At 42.6% G+C, this 16,413-nt stretch overlaps 1 protein-coding gene across 4 annotated transcripts in view; it reads right to left on the reverse strand.

Moving 5' to 3' along the window:
* Positions 1-16,413, reverse strand: part of AMOTL1 (angiomotin like 1) — a 142,330-nt gene that overhangs the window by 109,761 nt on the left and 16,156 nt on the right. The window contains exon 1 of one of the 4 annotated variants that reach the window (XM_030794525.1): positions 4,261-4,561. The exons of 2 other annotated variants lie outside the window; for them this stretch is intronic. In XM_030794525.1, coding sequence (XP_030650385.1) covers positions 4,261-4,309 — 49 coding nt within the window. In that variant the 5' untranslated portion in view covers positions 4,310-4,561. Of the gene's footprint in view, positions 1-4,260; positions 4,562-16,413 lie in introns of those variants that run through there. One more of the 4 variants, XM_030794528.1, reaches the window with a different exon arrangement.

The raw sequence follows: 16,413 nt of genomic DNA on the forward strand, positions 1-16,413 counted from the left end.
CATACACTGCTAATAGGAATGGTGCAGCCACTCTGGAAAAGTTTGGCAATTTCTTAAAAAACTAAACACACACCATACAATCCAGCCATCACAATCATGGGCATTTACACCAGAGAAATGAAAACTTATGTTCACAAAAACACCTATATATAAATGTTCATAAAAACTTTATGTGTAATAGTCATGAACTGGAAAAAACCCATAGGTGAATGGTTAAACAAACCATAGTACATCCATATCATGGAATACTACTCAGCAATGAAAAGAAACAAACTATTGAAAGACGCAAAAATTTGGATGGATCTCCATGGCATTATGCTGAGTGAAAAGCCAATCTCAAAAGCTCACATACTACATGATTGTATTTATGTAACATTCTCAAAATGATAAAATTACAGACATGGTGAACAGGAGTAGTGGTTGCTAAGCATTTAGCAACAGGGTGAGGATGGGGAGAAGAGGGCCAGTGCAACTATAGAGGTGTAGCATAAGGGAGATCATTGGGGTAATAAAATAGTCTGTACCTTGATTGTGGTAGTGGTTACATGAATCTACACATGAAAAAATGCATAGAAGTATACACATAGAAATACAAATTTTACATGTGCATGTAAAACTGGTGAAATCTGAATATGCTCTGTGGATTGTACCAATGTCAATTTCCTGGTTCTGCTATTGTACTATGGTTATGTAAGATGTTACCAATGGGGGAAACTGGGTGAAGGGTACACAGGACCTCCCTACTATTTTTGCAACTTCCTATGAAGCTATGATCATTTCAAAACGAAAAGTTAAAAAAAAGTAAACAGCAGACATTTTACTTAAAAACAAAATGAAAAAATAGAGGTATATAGCTGCAATAGTGGCCAGTGAGGTCTCAAACACAGGTTTAAACACACACTGTAGGACGACAGTTTTTGAAAACTTAAATCTAATTCTTCAGTATCTTAACAGGGATACATTTCCAACACCTTAAGAGCTACTATCCTACTCTCTCCTAAAAGATGGGGGGAAAATGCCTGATGTGTGAGCCCCTTTAGGAGTCCAGGAGTCCTGTCCTGAGTGTCCAAAATGAATATACCCTAAGGTTACACAAGGCCTGGCCATGAGGGCAGAGCCAAGGGCCTCACAAGTTAAAGGAGAACTCAGCTTGGGGCCAACACATAAACCAAGAGCAGGAGTGGCTTCCTTCCAGCAAAAGTAGAGGACTGCCCTACCCACAATGGCCAAGATTTACATTGTACCTCTCCTCCAAGACAAAACAAAGCCAAGCCAACAAAATTAACTTTAAAAAAATCACTAGGCAAACAAAAAAAAACAAAACAAAACATAAAACCACAACAACCTCAGACTATTTCCAACAAACCTTGTAATCAAATATCTCCCTTTACTTGACCTCCACGCTACCCCTTGCTTTTCGAGGATTTTATTACCTACTAAATTCTGAGTCATAAGAACCTGCCAAAATTAATGAAAAATAGGAGAAAAATTATTCAAAACACTGCAGAATTTTCTGACCTGAGCTTCCTTATGCATTTTAAATGCAGATAGCCACACACCGACCCCTCCCCCACCAAAAAGAAAAGAAAAGAAAAAAGGTTACTTTGGGGGAATTTTATACATCAGAAATATTAGCAGATCTTACAAAGTTATTTCTTTTTAATTTATTGGCCTGAAAAATCAAACTTTTACAATTTTCACTAGCAATTCCCATTTCATGTCATTATTTTTTTCAAAAATCTTTGTTTTACCATTTTCAAAACATTTTCACAAATTATGATGAAGAAATGCAGCACTGATACCTAGAGGCTCTACCTTTCAACAGAACTCCCACCAGGCAGACTGCTCATTTCAATTAGTTCAGCCATCTTTTCCCTAGGCCCTGGGTCCACACTTTTCCACAGGGGTAGACATCAGAAAAGCTGAGCTCTACCCACAACAGCCTCTAGACTAACTGGACCAGGGCAGACACTCTCAAGTCTGATCAGCAGAGTGCCTTCCCATAAAATCACTCACATTTCTGCATTCATGTGTTTTTCTTAACGACAGCACTTTAAAATCTCATTTAAACTGAAAATCCTCCATTAGCCTCTGTGAAAACATGTATTTTTAAATGCTTTGATCTCCACATGCCCTTTGGAACATTCCTATGCTACATCCTCCATCATCTGCAAAGAACCTGAAAGACCAAGACTTCCCTGCATTTTAAAAAGAAGGGGGAGGGAAAGGGGAGTTACAGGTACAGCACCTTCTCTCCTATCCACCTACAGGTTTACAAAGATTTCCTTATTTATCTTGAAAAATGCATCACAGAAAAACAAAAGTGCACTCCAAGAACTAAGCATTCTCATCCCTCCCCCCAACCCCCACCACCATCATAAGGAAAAGTAGAGCCTGTATAAAGCCTTCTACTGTATATCCTACCCTTTTCATTCTGGTCGAATCGGTGTTTTCCTTCATTCTAGTCAAATCAGTGCTTTTCCACCCTTTACTAACAGTTCAAAGTATATTAAACTACTGTTCCCACATTATTCTCATAAACAGCCTTCAAAGTAAATACACTATAAGGCTCAGAGCACCTTACTAGGAAGTAAATGTCAGTTGCTCTAGATTCTTTAAGATCTTGCAATCTAGAGAGCTCCTTAATCGTTAACCTGGGTCTGACTTCCACAGCTGCCCGGGCCCAGGAGTGGTAGGCAGCCAGGGGAAATCTTAGCCAGTTTGGCAGTGACCCATAGGCCAGTTTTGGAAGCAGGGAGCCATGATTGTTTAATATTTCAAGCCCTGACTTTTTGCTTCCCGAAAAGGAATGAAATTTTCTGGAACTGTAGCTATTAATATCCCTCTATTCTGGTTTAATTCGTTTATGGTGAGCAGGTTAGCACGTTACTGTTTTGGTTAGCCGAAAGCATCTTCGAGGTATCACAAATGGCTCTCGAGACCACGTACCCTACCACCACCAAGGCCTTCTATAAGCAGTACAAAAACTCAATTCTCATAACATGCCTCAGGAGAAGAAAATGGGCAACCAAGGCCTCACAGAGAAAGGGAGCTGAGGGACCACGGGGACAAAATGTTGGGTCCAAACCGCATCGTCTCAAGAGGCCGCACGCTCAGGGCCCACCTCTGAAACCCCAGTACAGGTGATCCACAGGCTAGCCCGGCCAAAAGGTATTTGCCACGCGGAGACAGGAAATCAACACCGAAGCCAAAAAGGCAAAAATCTTCGAACAAAAATGGAAAAGGAAAGTCTTCCTAGTCATCAATAAAGATAGGAAGAGTAGGGTGGGCGAGGCGCGGGAGCTCTGCGCAGATACCCGGAATTCTCGGCCTGGGGCTCTGAGGGGGGAAACTTGGACACGTCGCCGCAAGCGTAGTCCAGGTGGCGGAGGCCCTAGAGGTGCGCGCCAGGGCTCGTCTGCTCTGCCGCCGCGTCCTCCAGCCCGGCCGCCTATGGGGCACGCTCGGTCCCTGTCCCGGCACTGGGCCCCCGCTCCGCTCGGCTGTCATCGGCCGACGTACCACTCTCCCTCTTGCCACAAATGTCACATTCCAAGAAAAAACAGTTCCATTTGGAAAGTTTAAATTTTTTTCCTCCTGAAAGCAGATTATTGTAAAGGCAGCCCTAACAGGCAAGCGGGTGCTGGATGTAACTCTCCAGTTCGTCAAAGAAACTTGTCTGGGGAGAGAACAAAGAAGGAGCAGCGGCTAACGCGATCCGAGCGTCTGGGGCTGGGGTGCGACCCTTTCGTCGCCCCCACCCGCCAGAGCCGGGTCTGGCCGGCGGGCAGAAAGGGTCCAGTCCAGAGCGCCAGAGCCCGTCGGGCGGGCCAGTGCGCGCGCCTTTGTCTCGCGCCGGGGAAAGCGGCACCAGACACCCCCTTCCGTCCCCTCCCTTGCCGCGAGACCCGCGCGCGGGCGCGGGCGCGCCTCGGAGTGTCTGGCCATATGGCTGCGCCCCTCCAGAAAGGCCAGCCCCGCGTCGGGCGCGGAGCACCCCGGGGCCCAAACCCCGGGGCCACAACTTCAGTCAACGTGGGTCGCTGGGCGGCAAGGCGCTGAGGCCCGGCCCGCAGGCAACTGGACCTGGAGCGGGCAAGGGAACCCGTTTAAAAACATCAATCTGGGATCTCAGCCCCGGGCCCCCAGAAGCTGCCCCCTTCCGTGAGCAGCAGGGGCCGGGGGAGCCCGGGGCGACTGGGTTCTTCGCGTGGGAGACTCGGAGACGCCCTCCCGGCACCTCGAGTGGGGGCTGGTTACCTTTCACCGTAGGCTCACAAGTTCCCCGGCGCAACTTTGCCCTCCACATGAGGCGATCATGGCTAGTTCAGTCCCTCGGCTGGGGAAGGCGGCCGCCGGGCAGCGCGCTGGACATGGCCTGGGGCAGCGCGGGGAAGTGGCGCCGGACAATCAACCCCATTCACACAGGGCTTCACCTCCAGCCCCAAACCCGACAACCGCTGCTGGGTCCTAAAGCTTCTCGCGCGCTCCCGCCGCCGTCCGCGCTCCCCGCTCCCCGCGCGCGGGCCGGGGAGGGTCGCCCGGGCTCGTCACTATAACCCTACACTCCACCCCCGCCGTGGCGCCCGGCCGCTGGGCCCTAGAGCCCGTCTTCAGACACCCGCCGTTCCTGCCCGGGCCGGGAGACTGCCAGGCCAAAATTGCCCGGAGCTCAAGCTGACGTGTCTCCCTGAGACTTAGGAGGGCGACAGCCTCCCTTGCTTTGTCCCCTGCCGGGTTTTGATTAATTTCAGACTCACCAGTTCTCCCTCCACTTTGTCTTCCTTCCCCAGCAGCCCAACACCGGCCAAAATTCTGTTTCCGGATCTGCCCAAAAGTCTAGATCTGCTTAGGTTGGTTTTTTTTCTTCTTAAGTGGAATTTCTAGGTGGAAAGTGGCCATACTTTTCTCAGCATTCCCCAGGCCCCAGTGCTTCCATCACGCACTTGACATGGGGGATAAGCTGCTACTATGTGCTCCGTTGACAAACAGAAGGGCCAAAACAGACCTGACAGCCTTGGATATTAAATGTGTTCGCAGAACCACACATCCTCTGGCCACAAATCCCCAGGATGTTATCTGCCTGAGTAGAGGTAAAGAAAGTAAGCGACTCTGGGAAAATGTTGCCCCACCTCTTAAAATCAGGCTGTGCTGAGAACTACTCATCCACCTCATTATATTGGTTTATACTGGCTGCTCTCTGGAGCCCTGATCTGGGGTGCCCGAGCCTGCCCCATAGCACCTCTGCCTGGCTTTTTCTGGGCATCCGGGCAGCTCTACTGCTTGGAGAAGAGAAAGCTAGGTAACTGTGCAGTTGCTGCCCAGGATGTTAGTGGCAGAGTCAGCGCACACCAAGCCTCTCTTATCTGGTGCTCCCTGCCTCTGTTTACCTGCTATCTAGGTCCAGCCTTCAGGGACTCCTCCCTGGATTGTGGCAGTTCCCTAATTAGACTGCCAGCAGTTTTACCTCTCATCAATTCTGGTGGGTTGCGTGTCCTGATTCTGATTCCCCTGATGGGCTCTCCTACTGAGTAAACTCTGCTCTCAAGATGAAGCCCAAATGTAATCATTTAACAATTATTTATGAAATACCTACTCCATTTAAAGTCATCTACCCTGGTACACACAAAAGAAACTTAGAGCAGCTGACCAGCCCTTCAAGGATCTGTTATCTGTCTGAGAAGACAAGATGTATGAACAGAAAACAGGCAAGCAACAAAGCAGGAGATCCAAGTACTGCAGATGCCTGGGAAGGGCGGAGAGAGGCACTAACTTTAAACAGAAGGAAGAGCCTGGAAGGGTGGTGGAGTTCAGACACAGCAGGAAGAGGAAAAGGCAGCACTGGGCAAGCACAGGCAACAGCCAAGAGGGAGATGACAAGGTCTGGGTGCTTGGGAAGAAGGCATAGAGGAAAGGGTTTTTACCAGAAACGAGGAGAAAACAAGGGAAGGCAGAATAACAACGTCACAAAAATGTAGGCCTGGAAAGAATCGAAGAAAGTGTCAACTAAACCTTTCACTTGCTGGATGAAGAAGCTCAGGCATAGCTGTTGAATGACTTGTCCAATGTTACAGAACAAGTTTAGTAGCAAAGCCAGGGATAGAAACAACTTCTGCCTCAATGTGCCTTGTATTACACATTGTGAACCCTGAATCACAAATTAGGAGCTGAAGTGGTTATCTTATGGACAGTGAAGGGACCACTGATTCACCTAGCATTTGAGCGAATTTAATACAAATTGGGGAAGAAGTAATGGATAGAAAAAGAAGAAAGGAAACTAATCTTTACTAATTGCCCATTCCTAGATGCCATCCTATAGTCTAGGAGGCAGCAAAATTTCCAAGTTACAACCATCAAGTTTAGAACAAAACAGGCATGAGCTGAGTCGTAGCTCCACCATTCAGTATCTGTGTGACGTCGAGCAAGTTGCCTAACTTCTCTAAATCTCAGTATCCTTTTTGGCAAGATGAAGAAAATAGCATCTCACAGAGTGGTTGTGAAGACTGAAGAAAATAACAAATGTAAAATACTCAGCACAATGCATGTAGTATTCAATATACATTTGCTATTATTATTTCAAGAGACTATCTAGGATAGTTGCAGGAAGCAATGATAGGTGAGGTTGACAGAGGTGATAAAAAGGAAATGAGAGATACCATATCTTTGGAGATATCCAATGTCATAAAGAAAGATATCAACTCTTTGAAGCAAGATTTTATTCTTCTCATTGACTCGTTGTTTATCCTGGGGAAAAGGACAAAGTAATCAAGTTAACCTAGGCTTTGAGTCCAATCATAGGAAGAACAGATCTTGCAGTCTTAGAAGAATGGATCATTAGACCAATGACAGATGAAGCACAGTTGAGAAGAGGAAACGGTTTGAGAAAGATGCTGAGTGACTTACTGTCCTCTGGGCAAAAGGAAACAAGGAGCAAGGGACTAGGTGAGAAGTTGAGGACAGAGGTGTAGAGAAAAAGAGAGATGAAGCTTTGAAGATCAGTTCATTTGGAGAATGTCCACAACTGGAAAATAGGGAAAGAAGGAGGGAGAAGAGGAAGAATCTGGAGAAGTAGAAGAGCTGGGAAAATGTAAAGGCATGGAAGCCAGAGGAAGTTTTAAGAAGTGGGTCCTTCTATCAAATGTTACAGGTTCTTAGACCCGCAATGAAGTGCTAGGCACAGCTTGTGGGTTCAAGAATCTTCTGATTCAATCAGGTGGACCTAGCCTAGACTCCTCAAATTAATACCCAGTAAATCAGATACATGGAAGCACAGGCAGAAAGCACTGCTGGAGACCAATGTTTCTCTCCTGTGCCTTTAATTTCCTCATCTGTGAATAAGTTCTACATCAAATGCAGAAAACAAATAATCTTTTCAGGCCTTAACTTAGTTCCTGAATCTACTGTTCAGGAACTAAGGCCTGCAAAAAAAGACTTTGAATTTGACTAGCAAGAAGTTATCAATAACATCTTTCAGTAAGTACACTTGGCTGGAGATTCTGATGTCTGGTTTATGTCTAATGGAAACAGTATGTTTACAATAAAAATTGAACACACCTTCACTAACAGCAACGTAGTGAACCAGTCCACATCTGCGCTTTCTTTAGATCTATGCACTCATCCTAAAGGTCAGCATCCTTTCTAAAGTGACCCAAGTTGTCATTTACTCATTCCTAAGAAAGTTAAGAAGATGATGGGCCAATTTTAGTGCTCTTTGGGGGAGCCCAGAGAGCAGTCTTTCACTCAAAACAGGACGAGTACCAGGATGGTCCAGTGATACCAAGCTGTTCCCAACAAGCATAGAGGCGAGAAGAATGTTGAGGTAACAGAGGCATCTGGATAGAGGAGAATGAGCAGGGCCTTTACAGTAAGACCTGCCTCTAGTCCATGTTCTATCTATTTCTAGACACGGACAGCCTCAGCTTCCTCCTCTATAAAATAATAACACTTGCCTAATAAACTTATTGCAAGGGTTAAATGAGATAATACAGGTCAAGTGCTGGGCACAGTAAAAGTTAGAAACCCTCCTCTTCTCCAGTAATTTGAAATACCAAGGAATTTAAATACTCTTATTAAAATGCAAATCTCTTTCCCCTCTCACTCTTCTCAGCACCCCTTCTTGACAAACATTTAAAGTCCTTACCAGTTAATACTTTGACTGAATGGGCCCTAAGAATGGGCTTGGGCTTGCAAAGACAAAGAAGCCAAACAGCAAAAGGAGAGTGGATGAACATGACTACATAAGGAACAGCTACTACACACAGCCTCACCTGGGACCATCACTACAATTGGTAGCTCTCCATTAATGACTGTTGAATGAACAAACCAATGATTGAATGCACCCAGGCTGCTTTGATCAAAATTCTTGTTTTGCTCCTAGAACAAGTAAGGATAGTTTTTAAGTTCCATTTCAAGCACTTTCTGAAGTGTAACTTATGAAACCAAAGCATGTAAAAATTTAAACTCCTCATGTTCCACCTCCAAGTTTCTGAATCTCTAAAGGTGCAGTCCTAGAATCCACTCGAAATGACTCCTAGCACATTGAGGTTTCCAGCTGGCTCACTGGGGTTAGTCACAGTGCTCCTGCAATTCACTTTCAGAAGTATTTACTACATCAGAGTGTAGTATGCTAAAGATAAAAAATGATGGTGAACACACTAGAGATTAGACACAAAGCATTATGGGAGCGTAGAGGAATGACGCACAGGAAAAAAAGGGCAGGTTCCAAGAAATCCAGGTGCTGAGAGAAGGAGGATATTTCGAGCAAAAGCATGGACACAAGGAAGGAAAGCATATGCTGCCATGCTTCTAAACACCTTTGCTTTTAATCTCTTCTTTTTATAAACATCAAATGGTCACATCAACCCCAGAGTTAATAAACCCCTATATGATCACCAGGTGAGAAGTTTTTTTTCCAAGCTTTTCTTTCAGTTCTCTGTTTTACAATGGCAATACAGCAGACCCTTGCGCAACACAGGTTTGAACAGTGCAGGTCAACTTACACACAGATCTTCCTCCACCTCTGCCACCCTGAGCCAGCAAGCCCAACCCACCCCCTTCTTCCTCCTCCTCAGCCTACTCAATGTGAAGATGACAAGGATGAAGACTTTTATGATGATCATCTCTTCCTTGTGATTTTCTTAATAACATTTTCTTTCCTATAGCTTATTCTTTATTGTAAGAACACAGTATTAATATATATAACATACGAAATATGTGTTAATCAACTGTTTATATTATCGGTAAGGCTTCCAGTCAACAGTAGGCTATTAGCAGTTAAGTTTTTGGGGAGTCAAAAGTTATATTTGGATTTTCAACTGTGTGCGGGGGTCGGCGCCCGTGACTCCTGCATTGTTCAAGGGTCAACTCTAGTGTGTTTTTTCCTGCCTTTTTCTAAATATAAAATCATATTCTCAAATAAGCTTTTTCACATAGCACATGCCTCCTATGAAGATTCTGACACATGCCCTGCCCTGCAAACTGTTGGCAGGAGCATAATTCAGGGAATACTGGCAGTGTCTAAAGCAGAGGATACTGAGTGTACATTGTCATAAGGAGAGGAAAGGGCAAGGGGATGAGGCTTTATCAGGACCAGATGGTCTCAGAGTGAAAGAATGAAAAACAAAAAGGAGGACAATGTGGAGGGCAAGTGGGAAGATACACAAGGTACGACACCTGTGTAGTTCTGGAAATATCAGGTGCCTGTGGATGAAGAAACTGCTCCTGGAACAAATAAAATGTTATGCAACAGAAGAGACCATTTGAACAACCTGCTCCATTTGAAGCTTACCAAGGACTCTGTGTGGATTATGAAAAAAGTTTTCCAACAAATATTTATTAAGTACCTACTGAGGACCAGGCTCTGTGCTACCATGCTACGTAGGTAGTTTGGCTGGATTATTAAGTTAGAGATCTGAGGCCTGTTTGCCGGGATGTTTTTAGTTTCACACCCATAGTGACACACCAGTCTCTTCTTGCTTGACTGCTTTCTTCTGTAAGCATATTACCTAATATGCACTAAACACATAATTTTATCTATATAAACACAAGAAACTGAGGATAGACATGTTGATGTCCAGAGAAAATGCACCTGTACCAAATGGGGTAAGGAAGAAGAGTAGAGACTTTGGCCCCAAACAAACTGGTGTCAGACCCGGACTGAGACAGACCAGCTGTAAATATGAAGATCCTGGCATGGAGTACATATTCAATACATGATACTTATTCTAAACATTATTTGCTACTACTACTACAGAAACCTTGGGAGTATTGAAAACTCGTAATACTTTTTTGACTGATGTTATTGCAGGGTTTCTCAACCCCGGCCCTCTGACATTTGGGGCTGATGATTCTTTGTTGTGAGAGACTGCCCAGTGCATTGTAGGGATGGCCTCTACCCACTAGATGCCAGCGGCAACCACCCCCTCTACCTTCATTTATGAAAACAAAAACTGTCTCCAGACATTGCCAAATGTCCCCTAGGGGGCAAAATTGCCTCTGATTGAGAACCACTGAGTTAGTTGATTAATTGATGTTGCCCACTTTAAAAGAAGCTCCCAAGCTTCTAATCATATTGATCATTCCATTGAGATACTGGGTGAATGTAATTGCATACTAATAGCAGCTTCAGTTCCATCCGCCCTACAATATATCATTCTATTATGATTGCTTCCCTTTCCTCTTTTCATGAGCAAAAAAAACTAATCATGTTTTCCTCTCTGATTTCCAGTGATGATATGGACACATTTTTGTTTCTAAAACTGGAATCATACTGAGTTTCTAAAACAACGACATAAAGCCACTATTAAAAATAAGGAGTTTCACAATAGCTGAAGATCAGAATGTTCACCCTAAAGAACCCTTGTAATCCCCATTATGAAAGTAATTATTGGATGTTTATACTGAAAACATATATTTTCAGTTCATAGATAGAAAGAACAGTGAGAGAAATGACCCCTCCACAACCTGTATAGCAATTTTAGTTCTTCTCTCTCCAGAATATGCACTACAGACCAACAGGTCTTACACCTTTTTAAAAGCCAAGGAAAGACAGAGAAGTGGGGAAATTCTCACCATTCCTAATGGTTCCAGACAGTCTAGATGGTTCCATTCAGGAGAAAAATTTGTTTTACAGCATAAACTCAAAGTGAGGGAAGAAGTTAAAATTCATGTCTTAAATGTTCTATAAGTTATTGATCAAGAAATCAGAAAGCATTTATTGCATCTCAGCCATAGAGCCAGTATCATGCTAGGTACAAGTCTTCAGAAAAGTCCAAAGTATGGATTGGGAGAGAGAGGGGAATAATTAAAAATAACTAGAAAAAATTAGAAATAACTAGAAAAAATTAAGTCCTGGCCAGGCGCAGTGGCTCATGCCTATAATCCCAGCACTTTGGGACGCCAGGGCGGATGGATCACTTGAGGTCATGAGTTGGAGACCAGCCTGGCCAACATGGTGAAACCCTGTCTCTACTAAAAATACAAAAATTAGCCAGGCATGGTGGTAGGTGCCTGTAATCCAAGCTACTCAGGAGACAGAGACAGGAGAATCGCTTAAATCTGGGAGGCAGAGGTTGCAGTGAGCCGAGATCACGCCACTGCACTCCAGCCTGGGCAACAGAGCAAGACTCTGTCTAAAAAAAAAATAAAAAATAAAAAAATTAAGTCCTAAATAGAGGATTAACTGAAAACACAATAAAGTTTGAAAGAAGGCAAAGTATATGAGAACTATAATGGTTCATTCATTCATTCAGAAATATTGGCCGAGCACATTGACTTATTCCTGTAATCCCAGCACTTTGGGAGGCCAAGGCAGGAAGATCACTTGACTCCAGGAGTTCAAGACCAGCCTGAGCAACATAGTCAGACCCTGTCCCTACAAAAAATAAAAATAAAAATAAAAAATTGACCAGGTGTGATGGAGTTTGAGGTTACAGTGAGCTAGGATGGCACCACTGCACTCCAGCCTGGGTGACAGAATGACACCCTGTTCCCCCAACGCCATCAAAAAAAAAATTATTGATTACATTGATAATCCACGTACTCTGCTAGATGCTCAAATACCCTGGTATGGGCTTTGTCTTACTAAAACATATAAACAAGTCTACAATTACAAACTGGCCTATGTGCAATGAAAAAAAGGAGCAGACTAGGACTGCAGTAACAGAGGGGTTAACAATTAGGGAGAAAGTGGCCATTTAGAGAGGATGAAAAGGGAAGCCTTCTCCAAGGAGATATGTAAGTAAAGACCTAAAAGACAAGGTTTGGCCACATAAAGGAGGCAGGAAGAGCATTCCAGGTCAAGCAAATATCATGTGCAAAGATCTTGTGGCAGAAAAATTCTCAGAAAGTTCCAGGAACTTAAAGGAGGCAAAGGAAGTATAGTCCCTGCAGGTACCGTGTGCTGAGGATGCAGGGATGGCCCAGGAAAGCTCTTTAGGAATGTTACTTGTCTCCTTTACCTGAGGGTCTGGGAATGGCTCCTTTCTATTCAACCTATATGATGTAAGGTATATACAACAGGGGTTTCAAATTAAATAGAGGAAAGAAAGAGAACATCAGAAAATGGCCAGTTTGGGATAAACAACAGTAAAAAGATTAAATGGAAACAACCTGAAAGTAAACTGCACATTCTATGTATTTGATTACAATATCTACCCAAAAGATGCAGCCTCTTTAGAGCTTTGACTGAGTCCTGTTGAAAACAAGAGAAGACTCAGAATCTTCAGTGCCATTAGGGCAGTAGTTCTTAAACTTTAGCTGTATCAGTATCACCTGAAGGGCTTGGTAAAACAGATTGCAGGGCCCCGCTCCAGAGTTTCTGATTTGGTAAGCCTGGATGGGGCCCAAGAATTTGCATTTGCAACAAATTCTCTGATGGTGCTGATGCTGCTTGTCCATGGACCACACTTTGAGATCCACTGGTTTAGAATATTCGAGGGCCTATATTTCTATGCACTCAGAATCTCAACCTAAGTAAGGAAACAGGCACATGATATTATACGAGAAGAAAGATCATAATCGAGTTTTCCATGTTGAACTGGCACATATGGAGTGTCTCCTCTGAACCAGATGATTTCATTCATTATCTCATTCCATCAATATGGTAGATATTATTACCCATGTGTTACCCATGTGGACTGGAGGCTAGGCGAGGTCCTGTGAATTACCTGAGATCACATGGCTAATAAGTGACAGAGCCAAGATTCAAGATTCAAGTCTGGTTTTTGCAGAGCTCTTGCCTTTTTTTTTTTTTTTTTTTTTTTTGCACCTAAATGATGAAAAACTTTACTCTGTGTCAAGGTATCTGGAAAATGAAGCTGCATTTGGGGCACATTATAGATGAGGAATGATCCATATATGGTGAGTAGAAAACTCAATTATAGAATTATTTCTTAGCTAGTACCAGATACTCCAAACTACGAATGCTTAAGTAAAATATGATTTGCCATACTAAATGTCTAGAAGTGAAATATGACAGAATTTAAACAGCAGATATAAATGCAGCACTTATGTGTATATTTTTTAAAAATCAAATATTGAGGAAAAAATCAAATATTGAGAAAAGCTCTGGCCTTAAAATACATCTCACCTGAAATCCAACCAGAAAGCTAGTCCATGATTTTAGCAAATTTTAATTCATTGTATGAAAAAAAAATTATGAATGCTAGGTGAATCCAGTGACAAAAAGGGCACTTTTTTGGTTAAAACCACAAAAGAAACTTGTTTTCTGAGAACATTAAGGAAAACATTTTAAGTCATTTTCAAAATGCCTAATTGATATGATCTTCAGAAAAAAACATATCTAGTCTGTATAGAAATTCATCTTGAAATAAGAATGAGGCAGAGTGTTTTTTTTAGTGTTATGTATATATATGCCCTTCAGGTCAGTGTAACATGACTGTGATCATCTTACAAACAAAACTCAAAATCAATTCAGAGAGCAGTGTGGCCTTGGAGACCACCCACACTCAACGCAGTTGTACATACTGGGCTTTGCCGTCAAGTTAAGGAGTGAGCAAATGAGTTTGGTATCAAAGGTCATGTTTTCACAGTCATTCAAATTATATCCCAAAAACTTTTCTTGTATTTTCTACTTTTTGACTTTTCTTTCAAAGAACTGATTGCAGAGTATACAGAAATCCTGCTATACTTTATGTACTACTTTAGGTGGGGTCTAATTTTTTTAAAATTTATCATTGCTTAAAAATATTCAAAATAGCTTAGTGAGGCTCATGACAGGGCTGGCCACATGGAGATGTAGCCTTTTGTTGCCTTTAAACACTGTCATACCATCTATGACTGTCCCATTGGTCTGAAGTGTACTGGCAAACTAAGCATCCTGTAAGACAAGCTAAAGCTTGCTTTTTGCCAATCAGTTGAACGTCCTGCATCTCTTCACTGATGCACTTTCTCTAGGTATTGATAGTCAAAAGCACAAAGCATTTATTATGCATTCAATCATGTAGCTAAACAAAAAACTGAAGTCTCCTGAAGCCATTTAAACCAGCCGTTCCAAAACCTCCTGCCACCACTTTGTTCTGTTAGTACCATCAAAAACTTTCTCAATTATAAATGAAAGAATAAATGGTAGTGCTGCTCTCCAGATATTAGGCACTGCTCCATATCTTTGAACATTTGATTTTTTAGCTAATAACTGTGTCAAAAGCCTCAAAAAACCCTGAAATTAATTTAATGAAATTAACAGGGCCAAGATTCAAGTCCGTTTTTGCAGAACTCTTGCCTTTTTTGCTTTTTTGAGATGGAGTCTCATTCTATTGCCCAGGCTGGAGTGCAATGGCACAGTCTTGGCTCACTGCAACTTCTGCCTCCCTGGTTCAAGTTATTCTCCTGTCTCATCCTTCCAAGTAGCTGGGATTGCAGGCATGTGCCATCATGCTCTGCTAATTTTTGTATTTTTGGTAGAGACGGGGTTTCACCATGTTGGTCAGGCTGGTCTTGAACTCCTGACCTCAGGTGATCCATCTGCCTCAGCCTACCAAAGTGCTGGGATTACAGGTGTGAGCAGCTCTTGCTCTTAACCACTATTTTACGTTGCCTCCCATCTCATGGGTACAAGAAAGATGTTTCCTGACTCCAGAGCTTACTTCCCAACTGGAAAGCACTCTGAGGCCTGCCCCATTGTGGTTAGTGATGAATCTAGACAGTTTTCACAGACTCCTGGGGACTCTTAGTGGCCTGAATTTGCTACTAAGCTGTTCCCTTTCCTTATAGGAGACAGTAAGATCTATTTATTAAGCCTCCATGTAAGCATTATGCTAGGCATGTTATAGTCACTCTCTCTTTTTAAACCACCAGAGGCAGTTTCCTCTCTGTGGGAGGCAGTTACAGATTTTAAAACACAGACTTAGCAGTCAGATGGGCCTGGAATCACCCCTCCTCTGCCACTTATTAGTCCTATAATATTGGCTGAACGACTTAACTTCTGTAAAGCCATTTTTCCTCATTTCGTAAGCAGTGGTTACAATAGTATCTACCTCAAAGGACTGTGAGAAATTCATGAGTAAATTACATGTAAAGCTCTTAGTCCAGCTTAACTTGCAGCAGGTGTTCTAGAAATATTAACTATTATTAACCTGTTAGCCATTTTCTTACCAAATATGGTCATTTTCATGGAGTTTTAATTATTGCTGTGCTAGACTGTGCTAGACACATAGTTTCTTTTTGTTTATATTTCCTGAGTTTTGGGCAGATCCAGGAAACATGAATAATTGTCAACTTGATTTGAGCTCCCCATCTCCCCACCCCAACAAATAGGAAAAATATTTCAAGATACCATAATAGACAAAACAGAAAAAAAAAATGGGCTAGGTTAGGTATTTTAGGTAAATTAGTAATTATAACTATACCCAAATGAATATTAATTAACTGATTGATATAAACTCAGGCAGGGGAGTTGAAATCAAGGGGTCTAATGGTCCCACAATGCCACATATTGGCCAAGCTATATGTCAGGTGATGTGCTCATGTCTCAGTGCCAAATTTTAAGTGAAATGTTTCTCAGCTAGAAAGCACTCAGAAGGTGTTGAGCAGGATGGGAATGCATGGGGAAACGGCCATATCTAGTGTAGAAAAAAGAAGATTAAGACATAATATAATGACAACCTTCAAATATTTCAAAATCTTTTAGAACGAAATGAGGAATACACTTATTCTGTATTTGCTCTGTAACACTATAGAGCAATAATGTTTTTCAAACAGTAGTTGGTTACCTAATTGTGGGTCATGAAATCAATTTAACAGGGTCCTGACCCGCATTTTAAATCAATGAAACAGAATATAATAGGAAATACCAGATGCAGCCAAATAAGAGTAATTGCTATTCCATGAAATTCTGTTTAGTTATATTTATATTTGCATTTGTGTTTGTGGGTCTAAACATAAAATATATCCTTA

Source organism: Nomascus leucogenys, chromosome 15, assembly GCF_006542625.1.
Source record: "Nomascus leucogenys isolate Asia chromosome 15, Asia_NLE_v1, whole genome shotgun sequence".
Lineage (NCBI taxonomy): Eukaryota > Metazoa > Chordata > Mammalia > Primates > Hylobatidae > Nomascus > Nomascus leucogenys.